General features: G+C 40.8%; 1 protein-coding gene across 1 annotated transcript in view; it reads left to right on the top strand.

Moving 5' to 3' along the window:
• The window catches only part of IL17RD (interleukin 17 receptor D), an 87,291-nt gene that overhangs the window by 50,887 nt on the left and 22,635 nt on the right, over positions 1 to 13,769 (top strand). Inside the window, exons 2-3 of the mRNA XM_066596559.1 lie at positions 10,878 to 10,932; positions 12,104 to 12,223. Of these exons, the coding sequence (XP_066452656.1) occupies positions 10,878 to 10,932; positions 12,104 to 12,223 (175 nt within the window). The remainder of the gene's footprint in view (positions 1 to 10,877; positions 10,933 to 12,103; positions 12,224 to 13,769) is intronic.

The raw sequence follows: 13,769 nt of genomic DNA, 5'->3' as shown, positions 1-13,769 counted from the left end.
TGAATTATATGAACCCACATGCAGAGAATCCTTTTTTATTTAAAACTTGAGAAGAATCAAGTTTTAGAATTGGAAAGTTAGAAATTTCTGAAGTGCATCTTGTTTACAATGCCCCTACACCCAGCCCTGGTGCGCTAAGTGCAAAAATTACCCATGGTTTTTCACCAAATTACTAGGGTTTTTCATGGTGTACAGTTTATGGCCCCCTGCACATGGGCGGAAAATCTGCGGCGGGATTTCCCGCTGAATTTTCACCCCTGGACGCCTGCATAGGATTTTATTGCAAAACGCAATCACATGCAGACGGCCGCGATTTGTCCGCGTGAAAATAAACGTGGAAAACAAATGTCTGTCCCGGCTCCCCGACTCTGCTCTGTGCATGCGCTGGCTGCCGACACATCAAAGAGCCGTAGCCGCGGGAGAAGTGACCACCGCACTGGTCCCTGCAGGCGCTCGGGTCGGGTCCTGCTGCGAGAATTCTCGTAGCGGGATCCGACCTGGCCGTCTGCAGGCGGCCATAGGTGAAATGTGCTAAAGGGATTGTTCGTTACCAGGCAACATTCCCCGATAGTTGCAACTGTGTTAAATTAACAGATGTACTTGCCTGCCCTCCGACGTAGGGATCCATTGCTGGAACACCGCCATCCTCCAGGCATCTGTTGTGCAAGATGCTCCCACGAGGAGTTGCCTGCCTACTACAGCCAATCATAGGCAGCAGCATCATGGGCCATGTTTCTGGCATCAGTACTTCCATCTTGGGTGCCTCTGATTGGCTGCAGTGGTCAGGCCCAGTGGGGCCACAACACTGGATCCCCATGGCAGAGGACAAGCAAATACTGCTCTTTTTGTGTTAATGCAATTGCAGCTATCAAACGGGGAACGTTATCTAGTAACTGAATGCTCCCTTGAAGAACATATGCTACACCTGTAAGAAATTACACCTAGCAACTGCATTGAAAAAAAAGCTTGAATTTTCACCACAAAAAGTATAGTTGGGGCTTTACGATGAACATAGTTGTGTGGCAGTTGCAATGAAAGTCACCACAATCTTAAGATTACACTATAAAGGAATAAAGGCAGACAACTTAAGACCTTCACAAGAATTCCAACTATATGTAAGTTCTTGCCAGCCGCACACAACTTCCATAGAGAAGCGCCTCTTACCACCTAGAATCTGCTGAATGGCGTCCTGACAGATTTCTCAAGTTACAGTAGAAGAATGAAGACTGTCTCCTTTACCCATAAACTAACTTTTTTTTTCTTTTTTCCTTCCACTTTTCTTAAGACTATCACTTTAAACAAAATAAACTGCAAAGCAACTGTTTCCCCCCACTGGCATATGTGCTAAGATGTCGGCATTTGTCTTCCCATTTGAAGTATCGCCCCGTGCATCGACCCTGCACCTGTGAACTGTGTTGTGTGGCGGTAGTTTTCTGTGCAGGCCTATGGGATGAACACTCGGGTTTGTTTAACCATCTCTTATTTTGGGCAGCCTTGCAATTTCTAACTTATTTTTTCCATGCTGGAAGGGATTATGGAGTTGATCACATATTCCAGATTGTGAAGACCAGCCCAGACCGGAGGTGGTTAATTGTATTTTTTTTCTCTATCCACGCAACCACCTTGTCATGCAGACTATTGACTTTAAGTACACAAGATACTGTTTTTGTGTCCATAGTAGCAAGTTAAATTGGATTAAATAGATTGTGTATAATCTATGTACATACAGTAATACTGAGCTTTCCTATTGGCGCACCTCATGGTCATGTCACTGTGGACTATCTATAGTATTCCATGGGAGTACAAGTAAAAGTGACATGGGTATCGGGACAAAATTTAGTTCTGAGATCGGTGGGGGTGGAGGCAGGGGCATAGCTAAAGGCTCATGGGCCCGGCTACAAAAGTTTATCTTGGGGCCTCCCAACTTCTCTTAACCCCTAAGCGTAGAGGTGTAACTTGAAGCTCCTGGACCCCAATGCAAAATCTGTAACAGGGGCCCAAACTATAATGCTTTATTCATAATACTGGGCTCTCTATATGGAGAAGAAAGGCCTTATGGGCCCCCCAAGGCTCCTGGTCCCGGATGCAACCGCATTCCCTGCATCCCCTATAGTTACGCCAGTAGGTGGAGGGTATATCACCTGCATTTGTTCTTATATGCCGGCTGCCTGCTCTGCCGATTCCGGTTCTGGCTTTGTGCCACCAAAGGTGGCTGCCACAAATTTCTGTCTAGCTAATGCACACTGTGTACTGCTCTCTGATTGGCTAGCACTAATGACATGAGCAGGCATAGTGCATCAGTAATATAACACTCCCAATGCACTATGGGGATTAGGTAGTCTGAAGATTGCACCTGCCACCTTGGACTGCTGAAAACCGGACCAGAATTCTGCAGATCAGATGGACTCCAGAGGATAATCAGTACAAGTTATATACTCTCCACCTTCTCTGGTCCCAGGACAGAATTTTGTTCCTAAACCCGGAGAGTTGCTTTAATTTTCTGAGTTGTCACGGTGCACAAGCGAACCAGTTATAGAGGCTTTCCGGGACATAAATATAGACAGCCCTTGTTTTTAATGGTGGAGTTTCAACTCCTGGTAGCCCCATCGGCCAGCTGAATTAATGGCCTGCACCCCCTTCGTTGTTTAACCGGGTTCAGCACCATACATAACTTTTATGGTTATGCCTTGTACTGTAGCAGACTTGAATTGGATTGAGCTGCCATACCAGGTAGGGGCAAAACAATATGTATGTGCTATGCTTGGGAAAAATGAATGGCCATGGAATATTCACTGGGGCTTCACAGCCGCTTCATTCAGCTGAGTGGCGGGGGTGCCAGGAGTTAGGCCATTTGTATCAATTGATTGAGGTCTATCCTAGAAATTTTCTTTAAAGGGGTTGTACCAAGTTTAAAACTTGTCCCCTATCCACAGGGTAGCAGATAATTATCTGATCGTTGGGGTCTGATCAGTGGGATCTCCACTGATCAATCATTGGGGGTAATCGGGACCCCATTCTCGTGGAGTGTTGGTTGAGCATGCGCATTGGCTCCCCATTCATTTCAATGGGACTGTTAGAGATTGCAGAACACTATACTTGTTTGTCTCCATTATCCAATAGATTAATGAAGCAACAGGGTACATGCTCTTCAGCCGCTGCATTCATAAGGGATAACTTTTTAACTTGGCGCATCCCCTTTAAACGATGGCTCTGCTTTATTTACCTGTCCATATATGTGTATATAATAGCTACATTTCCTCTTAACGTCTTACACCAGAATTTGACCTGATAGAAAGTGATGCATTTCCTGTCCTTCTGTCGGGCTGTTGACAGCTTGGTCCAGTCCTGTTTGGTTGATATTATCCTACGACTTTGTAGTCATTTGATAGGCTCGGCTACTGAAAGGCGCTTTTATCTACAGGGTATTAGTGTGCGAGTAATCTGTCAATTCAGAGATCATGTGCCTCAAAGCATAGTACTGCATTCATCAACCACGTTCTACCACAATGTATACATTGAAGCCATAGAATTTTTGTTCCATGTTTTGTTTGCCTTTTTTCTCTCTAAAAGCTCGAGCGAATTCTACGTGTAAAGTGAGTTTACAATTCTACAAAAGTCGGGAAAAGTACAATAGCAAGTGATAACTATTTATCTTACATCTATTATAAGCAATGAATGTCGCAGACTCCTGCTGGTATTGGTTCATGACAGATGAAACCCTCAGGATACGGTGGGAATAATGAAAGGTGAATGCCAACAAAAGGGATTACAGTGAAGAGTTTTGTGACCAATCATTTAAAGGGAATCTGTCACCACCTATGAGCCTCATAAACTAAGTAACGGTGCTCACTGGCCAGGTTCCAAGGAATCCAGGTATGTATTTTTATTTTTTTTTAATCACCCAGTTCTCCATTCCTGGGCTGTCACCCATAGAAGTCAATGGACTTATTTCTGCAGCTGTGCGCCCCCACTGCTATGAAGAACAGTGTGTGTGCGCACAGGGCACTCCTTTCTGCAGGCTGCATGTGCACACGCATTGTTCTCCATGGTAGCGGGCACAGATGAGTTCGCTGTTGCCAACTTCAATGGGTGACCGTGTAGGAACAAGTAGTCGGTTGAGTATGAAAACTACATCCTCGGACTCCTCGCACCAGGGCCTGTGGGCATCATATAGTGCTTATAAATGGTGACAATTTCCCATTTATTGTATGTCTGTTCATTCCTGTCTGGGTATGAAATGTGTAGTTGATGGTTATGTAAGGTAAAGAATACATTATTTGCACCGTATCCTGCGCATCTCATCCAGTATGCCTGTCCACATCCATTCCTTGAGGTCTCTCTAGAAATTCATTGCCCTGGTGAGAGAACCACCATCTGCACTGGCTGGACATGGCTACCTACTGCTTGTATTTGAAAGTTGTCTATGCACATCTTCAGTGGGTGAGTGCAATCCTTGGCCTACACCATCCCAAAAATACATCCTGGGCCTGCACATGAAACACATTACTTTAAATGGGTATTCTGGTTCTGAAATGCTTTTCAAAAATTCCAAATATGAAAGGTGTTTGCGCCATGTCTACACAACTGTTACACTTCCTACCTACGTGGATCCACGCTAAGTGCTGTCCTGCAATTGGTCAGCAATCTGGTACCGAGAACTGAATAGGAAAACAAAGCGGTCCTGACTGCTCCTACTGAGCAAGCTTGTCCTGCAGCTCTGGAATCGTTTATTCACAGGTTGCCTATGGATGCAAATAATTGGGAAGTGCCGGATGAAGGTAATGGTTTATAGAGCTGCAGGCACAAAATCCAAAGCAGAAGCACATTGCAAACTTTAATAACTTTTTATTATCATTTACCTGACAGACACTTTGCATAACTAGAATACCCCTTTAAGGATTGTTGAGAGTAGTTGTCTTAAAGCAAATGAGAAGCTCATCTATTAAGACAGAGTGCCCTGATAGGGTATTAAAACCAGAAGCCCCCTTTAACTCCAGATACAGCCATGGGTTTGACAGCGGTGCAACTGAGGCAGCTGTGCACAGATCTCCATAAACATGAGGACACTTCTAGGCGGCTATTTTTGTGTTAATTAGAGTGCACTAGAGGAAGTTCCTGTTATATGGTTAAACAGATGGCTCTGCACTAATACTGCCCCAGGCGCGTACTCTTATACAGATCACCTAAATAAAGGTGGCAGCAAGATCTTTTGTTGGTTTATGTCTTTAGCCCAGGTATAATAGGTGGCTTGTAACATTTGTGTATACACAATACTCACAGAGAACAATTACATCCTTCCCAGAGCTCTTATGTGCAATGTTTCCTGGTAGATAGAAGTTTGTATTCTGCTTCAAAACTTTTCGACGACAGAAAACTTTTAGATAACTTTATTTATCGGCATAATGGATGTCATAAGGATTTTTACTTTGTAGGGCTGGAATCCTACACACTTTTCCTTTTCGGATCTGCTCCAGGCTTTGGCTAAAAAAAAAAAAAGTATAAAGGAACGAAGTTAAAAAAAAGTGTCGCAGCCTGCCACAAAAACTGCATGTGTGATTCCAGCCTGAATGTGTTTCATATATATTTATAGCTATGTGGAATGACGGCCTCACATCCAGTCTTTTTTTAATTAGACTATTTTAATAGGCATGGGCCCCCCTCTGATGTTAGTGACTGACAAATGAAGCTGGCATGTGTACTAATGAGGCACTAAAACATTACAGGGGTCGTGTACTTATAGCGTCTGTGTAGCGCGGCTGCTTTGTTCGTGATATCAATGAAAATAGTAGTATCTGTGATACTTTTTTAGATAATATGCAACACTAATGAATTAAAGCTTTTGGAATTTAGAGCAATGGGGGTTTACTAGGAAATACAGTGATTGGTTGTCTAGGACTTTAAAAGTGATGGCATATCCTTAGGATGAGCAATCAATATGGGAAGTCAGGGGGGTCTGGTTCTTGGCACCTCTACCGATCAGCTGTTTGAAGGAGCCATAGCATCCCCTTCATTGTGTACTAGGAACAGCTCTGGACTTATAGAAGCTTGATATTGCAGCTCCGTCACATTTATTTATATGGGGCGAAGCTGTAGTGATTCTATACCAGGCATAGCTGCTACGGAAAGTGCGGAGTGTAACTCGTAAGCAATAAAAGTGATGCAACATTCGTTGGAGCCCCTTTAAATGAAGGATCTTCAGGGGTGCTGAAGGTTGAGCCCCACCATTCTAATATTTAAGACCTATCCTGGATAATTATTTTTAAAGGGATTGTGCCAAGGAGGCACCCTCTGTTCAAATATCCTTATGTGAACGTTCTAGAGCGAGGTTACCCACTCAGGACCCCACTCTAGGCAACAGAGCCATTATGTAAGGGCAGCTCCCGTTCTGGCAGGCTATTTGCTGCTCTATACTACTTTCTTCCCAGCTTAGTACCCCTTTAAAGGCCATCTATCACCAGGTCATGATCTGCAAACCACGGTCATGTATGCCCATTACTCCTGTGTATGTGTTGTGAGACGTTGTGGTGTTTCAAAATAGAGACACTTTGAAGTCTGATTTGGGAACAAAGCTCTGAGTCTAAGAGGCCGACCAAGTTAGTTCATGGATATCATACAGCCCCATTATAGCCTATGCAGTTTGACAATGGTCCACATGAAAAAAACAAAAAAATCATCACGTGTCTTATTCCTATCTGTAACACAGATGAGAAATGGGGCATGCTTATGTCTATGCACTGTCTCACATGCACAGGAAATTACCTTACTTTTCAAGGTACGGTAAATAGAATAATACATACTGCTTTGGATCCACTTTGAGCCAAGTAAGAACCGCTTCCTCTGTGGATGACTGTCTGGCCATGTATAACATGGTCAGCAATTCGTTTGAATGACCACTATTTAACTTTTTTCTCCCCACAGCATCCTCAGCATGTATGGGATGTTTTATATTGATGTCTATCAAAGTTCTTATTACAGGATCTTGCAAAAATGTAATTTGCAGTATATATGAATAAAGTAAAGCCCTGACATGTCCCACTTCATACCACTGGGCAATATAGATCATCCATAGGCCCCCACGTGCAAGAAATATATGCAAGTAACAACAAAATAGGTCCGCGCTCCGGGAATATGGCACTTCAATACTTTAATCTCCACAACGCGTTTCATCCCTCTACAGGGACTTTATCAAGTGTGGCAATATATTACATACACAACATTTATAGTAAAATTTACATACCTCCATTGCATGCGGTCCGCTCCGTCCTCCATCCCCCTCAGCGTCCAGCGGCGCCACGCCTCCTCCGCAAGTGTCAGCTGACTAGATCACGTGGGGCCGTGACGTCACCTCGTCCGGCGCTGCTTCTTGTGTGAAAGCGGGAATGTGGACGGGCTCGCTCGCACTCCTGGATATATTAATCATGAGGATGTTACTGGCCAACACCTCCAATATTTCTTAATAAAACCTATATAATACCAAACATTATATTGTTGTTATTTAAACTATGCAATCAAATAGGTAAACTACAATCAAATATATGTGTTATTTAAATGAACATCAATCTCTATTTCATTGTATATTCTTCTCATTTAACTATATGTCTCAATAACCATAGATATAAATATTTGATATGAATATTAAATACATAAAAATATTAAAAAATGTTAAAAATATCTCCTTATTATTATTCTGTATATAAAAAGTGTTGAATTAATAGTTTTATGGGAAAATTCAATGGAATATAATAAATATAATAAATAGATAGATATAATGAAATCAAACAAGGCTATGTGTTTGTGTTATGGGTTTATATGTGTTTTTTATGTTTATAATTTCTCTACCACTTCGTTCAAGCCTCTAGGGACTAGGGTGTTCATACGGAATATCCAATACATTTCTCTAGATCTTAGCTTTTCTACTGATCTCTCCCTAATATTTTCTATAGGGATAACTCTCAACAGGGAAAAATCTTTGGCATGATGGGTATTGAAATGCCGTGATATGCTGTGTTTGTCGAATCCTTTCTTAATATTGCTACGGTGCTTGTTAAGTCTTCCTCTTAGCGTATTGATAGTTCTTCCTATATATCTTAGCCCGCACGGGCATTCCAGCATATAAATGACTTTTGTCACGTCACAGGTCATTCTTTGCTTTATAATGTAATCTTCCCCATCAGGAAGTGGTATTTTCCTAGTACCATGTTGAATATTCGTACAACATATACATCTTTTTTTCCTACACTTATAGGCTCCTCCTGTTTCTCCATCGTTATCTCCTCTATACTTCCTTTTTCTTCCATTTTTGGGGCATGACGGAGCAATAAGGTTTTTCAATGTTGCATTCTTCCGAAATATGCACAATGGTTTTGTGGTTAGTTGTTTTTCTAAAAATGGATCTTCTTTTAGGATTGTCCAATTCTTCCTTAATATACCATTTATCACCCCTGCATGGGCATTGTACTTTGTGGTGAAAGCTGCTTCATATCTCTCCTTCTCTTTTCTGGGATTTTTCACTTGTTTCGTTCTTTCTGTTGTCAAATTTCCCAAATTTAACGCTTTTTTATATGCTGCCTTCACTAAAGTTTCCGGATACCCCTTCTCTTTAAATCTTTTTTCTACTATTTTTGCTTGCTCTCTATAATCTTCTATTTTTGTGCAGTTTTTTCTAATTCTCTGAAATTGGCCATAAGGGACATTTTTCTTCCATTGTCCCTTATGGCCAATTTCAGAGAATTAGAAAAAACTGCACAAAAATAGAAGATTATAGAGAGCAAGCAAAAATAGTAGAAAAAAGATTTAAAGAGAAGGGGTATCCGGAAACTTTAGTGAAGGCAGCATATAAAAAAGCGTTAAATTTGGGAAATTTGACAACAGAAAGAACGAAACAAGTGAAAAATCCCAGAAAAGAGAAGGAGAGATATGAAGCAGCTTTCACCACAAAGTACAATGCCCATGCAGGGGTGATAAATGGTATATTAAGGAAGAATTGGACAATCCTAAAAGAAGATCCATTTTTAGAAAAACAACTAACCACAAAACCATTGTGCATATTTCGGAAGAATGCAACATTGAAAAACCTTATTGCTCCGTCATGCCCCAAAAATGGAAGAAAAAGGAAGTATAGAGGAGATAACGATGGAGAAACAGGAGGAGCCTATAAGTGTAGGAAAAAAAGATGTATATGTTGTACGAATATTCAACATGGTACTAGGAAAATACCACTTCCTGATGGGGAAGATTACATTATAAAGCAAAGAATGACCTGTGACGTGACAAAAGTCATTTATATGCTGGAATGCCCGTGCGGGCTAAGATATATAGGAAGAACTATCAATACGCTAAGAGGAAGACTTAACAAGCACCGTAGCAATATTAAGAAAGGATTCGACAAACACAGCATATCACGGCATTTCAATACCCATCATGCCAAAGATTTTTCCCTGTTGAGAGTTATCCCTATAGAAAATATTAGGGAGAGATCAGTAGAAAAGCTAAGATCTAGAGAAATGTATTGGATATTCCGTATGAACACCCTAGTCCCTAGAGGCTTGAACGAAGTGGTAGAGAAATTATAAACATAAAAAACACATATAAACCCATAACACAAACACATAGCCTTGTTTGATTTCATTATATCTATCTATTTATTATATTTATTATATTCCATTGAATTTTCCCATAAAACTATTAATTCAACACTTTTTATATACAGAATAATAATAAGGAGATATTTTTAACATTTTTTAATATTTTTATGTATTTAATATTCATATCAAATATTTATATCTATGGTTATTGAGACATATAGTTAAATGAGAAGAATATACAATGAAATAGAGATTGATGTTCATTTAAATAACACATATATTTGATTGTAGTTTACCTATTTGATTGCATAGTTTAAATAACAACAATATAATGTTTGGTATTATATAGGTTTTATTAAGAAATATTGGAGGTGTTGGCCAGTAACATCCTCATGATTAATATATCCAGGAGTGCGAGCGAGCCCGTCCACATTCCCGCTTTCACACAAGAAGCAGCGCCGGACGAGGTGACGTCACGGCCCCACGTGATCTAGTCAGCTGACACTTGCGGAGGAGGCGTGGCGCCGCTGGACGCTGAGGGGGATGGAGGACGGAGCGGACCGCATGCAATGGAGGTATGTAAATTTTACTATAAATGTTGTGTATGTAATATATTGCCACACTTGATAAAGTCCCTGTAGAGGGATGAAACGCGTTGTGGAGATTAAAGTATTGAAGTGCCATATTCCCGGAGCGCGGACCTATTTTGTTGTTACTTGCATATACTTGAACTGAGCGGCTCTCTGTGAGAGAGACGGAGGAGGACCGCGGCTCCCCAGCTGACTGGCCCAGCAGGACACCAGGGAATTAAAGGCGCAGGAGTACATATTTACAAGAGAACCTGGATAAGGAGTGTTAGTGAGGACCCTACTAAACAGGATCCTCACTAGGCACCGGGTGAGTGAGATATAATTTATGCACTTATATCTATCTATACTTTTCTCAGTACACTCAGGCAGCGCTATCCTAATTTTTTACATATATCACGTGCAAGAAATAGGTATTCTACAAGTTATGTGCTAGGTTTTTTTGTGTTGGCAGACTGCACTTTCCTATACAATATTTTAAAAGGCATGTGGATTTTATGTGTATGTATTGTATTTGTTCCTGGTGGACACAAATGATACTCTTTTGGCATCTGTTGGATCCTTGGACCCACAAGTATCTCTGCATAAATGCTGACCATGCACACCCGATCTGGTGTGGACTTACATTACACTCTGCAGTGCTTAGTTCATCAATGGTCTAGTTTGCATCTTTACATCCACTAATGGTTTTCCCTTTTTTCCATAGGGTATATCATTGAATAAGAATAATGGACAGCCCAATGTCACTTTCAGATATGACAGTAAGTTGGTTTTTTTGTTTGTTTGTTTTTAACATGCATGTTGCTTGAAAATTTGGAATTGGAGTTACTGTAGCCTGTAAATGGATATTCTCTGTTGACTCCATTTACCAACTCTATTCTCGAGTTGGTAAATGGAGTCATAAGTCTCTTATTCTCTCAATAGGTGAAGGGTCCAGGGGTAGGATTTGCAACTATCAGGCATAGGACATATATTCTGCATACAAGCCTTTTAATGCCTTAGATGGGGATACCTCTTTACTCTTTTGGCATTAGTTAGGCTAATGGAAGTCTATGGGCAAATCACAGATTGGGTGTGAATGAAGTGTTGCACACACTGTACAATTTATTGGCAATGTGATGTTGAAGTCAGTAATGTTACACAAGGAGTTTTCCAACCAACTTCAAAATCTTGTGTTTATAATGACCTTCCCCGCTTCTCATAAAACTGATAATGAGAGAGAAAAAAACTGCAGGAGGATTTGTTTTACAAACCATATGTGACATTAAGGATTTCACCATGCATGAGCAGCTGTAGTAAATATGGATCGCCTTGCGGGGCTAGGGCTGTAGATCATACTGCAAACCTACACGGAATATATTTAACTTGTCTGTACTATGCAGCTTATTAGTTTATTAATTTATTCTCGTTACAATCAATTTCACATTTTTCTTGAAAAAAATGTATCCACTTTTCTTGTATCCACTTGTAATAACATTCATATTCTGAGGGTAAGAAAAAAATAAAATTCTTTCACATATTGTCTGTTTGGGATAAACAAACAAAAATGGCATGTGCATAACACTTGAAGATACAGTGTATACTTTGCATTGGGGTAGACCTACTAACCAAAGTGCGTCAGAAGTTTTTCAACATTTTGAAAGATCTTAATGGGGTATTCCAGGGATAACTAGTTGATCAGTAGGGTCCGACCGCTGGGACCCCGACTGATCACGAGAAAGGCGGTCTAGTCAAGCACTGCTCTCATTGAAATGAATGAAGCACACTGCGCCCTTTCTACTTTCATTGGGTGACCGACCGGTTCCCCGTTCTCTTTATTAGTAGGGGTTCTCAGCAGTCGGGCCCACACCAATCAGTTAGTTATCCCCTACCCTGGTATGGTATGGCTAACTATGTACGCTTGTATCCATAATGATCATCTTCTTTCGCCAGACTGCACCATTAATTCTGGAGGAAAGCATCTGATTGCCGACATGCAAAATATAACCATCAGTCAATACGCTTGCAATGACCAGGTGGCCATATCTGTAATGTGGACACCCAGTGCTACAGGTAGGTCCAACGGTGTAGGGTTGTGGCATAAATTATCATAACAATGTGATTAGGTCATCATTCATATTGATTTCATATGATTAAAATGTTGAGTTCTGTGCATAACCCTTACTATAAATTTAGACTGAGAAACCAATTTTCGTGATGTTCCATTAAAATTTAAATACATGTTACAAATTTCCTTAATCCAATATCTGATAGTCCAGAAATTCTGATAGATCATAGCTTGTTTCCAGCACAGACTTGAAAGATAATGTGAAATCCTCCAAGACCAGAAGCAGAAGGCGGAGTAAAAATGAGACTCATTTGAGAAAGGAAATGATGTATTGACCGGCCGGGTGCTTTTACGCTACGGGAATACGGCCATGTGATCTAATGCATTGGTATAAAAATGCAACAGATCGTAGCGTATATTGGCCGAATGTGAAAACGCTGGGCCAATATACGCTCGTGTGATATACTCAGTTTTTTTCAGTATTTTTTTTTTCTATTACATTTTACGTAAAGTGCCAGAACTTTCAGCAGATGGAAAGAAATGTCATGTTGCATATAAAACCAACGGGTTGTAATTTGTTACATGCATTCTCCTGGAAATTATAAACTTGTGGCTACTAAGAGGGTGTATAAAAAGGTTACACTCAGGATATGAAGTGGAAACTCATTTCATATTGTGTTTCATTAGGTTTAGTACCTAAAAAATATCAGATGTGGTTTACATATTAGAAAAATTATTAACCACTTCAGGACGGGAAAGTTTCCAGCCTTTTATGTCAAAGTCAGATGGTTACATTTGGAATGTTTCAGTTTAAAATACCGTAATAATAATCATCATTACCTTTTAATTTATATAGCGCTTATGTATTCCGCAGCACTTTACACCACCTGATGATATGAGTTCTTTCCTCATTGGGGCTCACTTTTTGATTTTTGTCTTACTTGCATGTATTTTGGGAGGTATGTGGGAAGAAACCAGATACCCGGGGAAAACGTACAAACTACACAGATGTTTTACTTAGTCACATTTGAACCTAGGACCCCAGTGATACAAAATAACCTTGCTAACCATTGAGCCACCATACTGCCTTTTTTGCTTTCTCCTCAAGGATTGTATGCATTAAAGATGTATTCCGACCTTGCAATGGCCTCTGCTGATTATGAAAACAAAGGGACTGAAGTCATTTTGGATCATTTACCCACACAATCTCTTGGCCCCACATTGGGCAAGGAACTAGAACACTGCCCCATTCAATTGAATGGAGGGATATTGTAGTTCCCTGTACAACGGGTGGCCCGGAGCATCGCAGTGCATGAAAATTTGCGAAGGAGCAGCAGTGCTAAAAGGGGTTGTACCAACATATAAAGTGATCTGCTATCCACAGGGACCCCGCCAATTCGGAGAATGGGGGTCCTGACTGTCCCCACATGAATGAAGCGGCAGTCACTTATATGCCCACCATCACTCCAATCATTTCAATGACTACAATTACAGTGCTGCCACTGTAATGAATTGAGCGTTCTGTGGATAACTTTTAGATTTACTGTTTTC

The sequence above is a fragment of the Eleutherodactylus coqui genome, chromosome 3 (genome assembly GCF_035609145.1).
Source record: "Eleutherodactylus coqui strain aEleCoq1 chromosome 3, aEleCoq1.hap1, whole genome shotgun sequence".
In the NCBI taxonomy this organism is placed as follows: domain Eukaryota; kingdom Metazoa; phylum Chordata; class Amphibia; order Anura; family Eleutherodactylidae; genus Eleutherodactylus; species Eleutherodactylus coqui.
The sequence above is the reverse complement of the archived record's forward strand: the minus strand, read 5'-3'. Positions and strand labels throughout refer to the sequence as shown.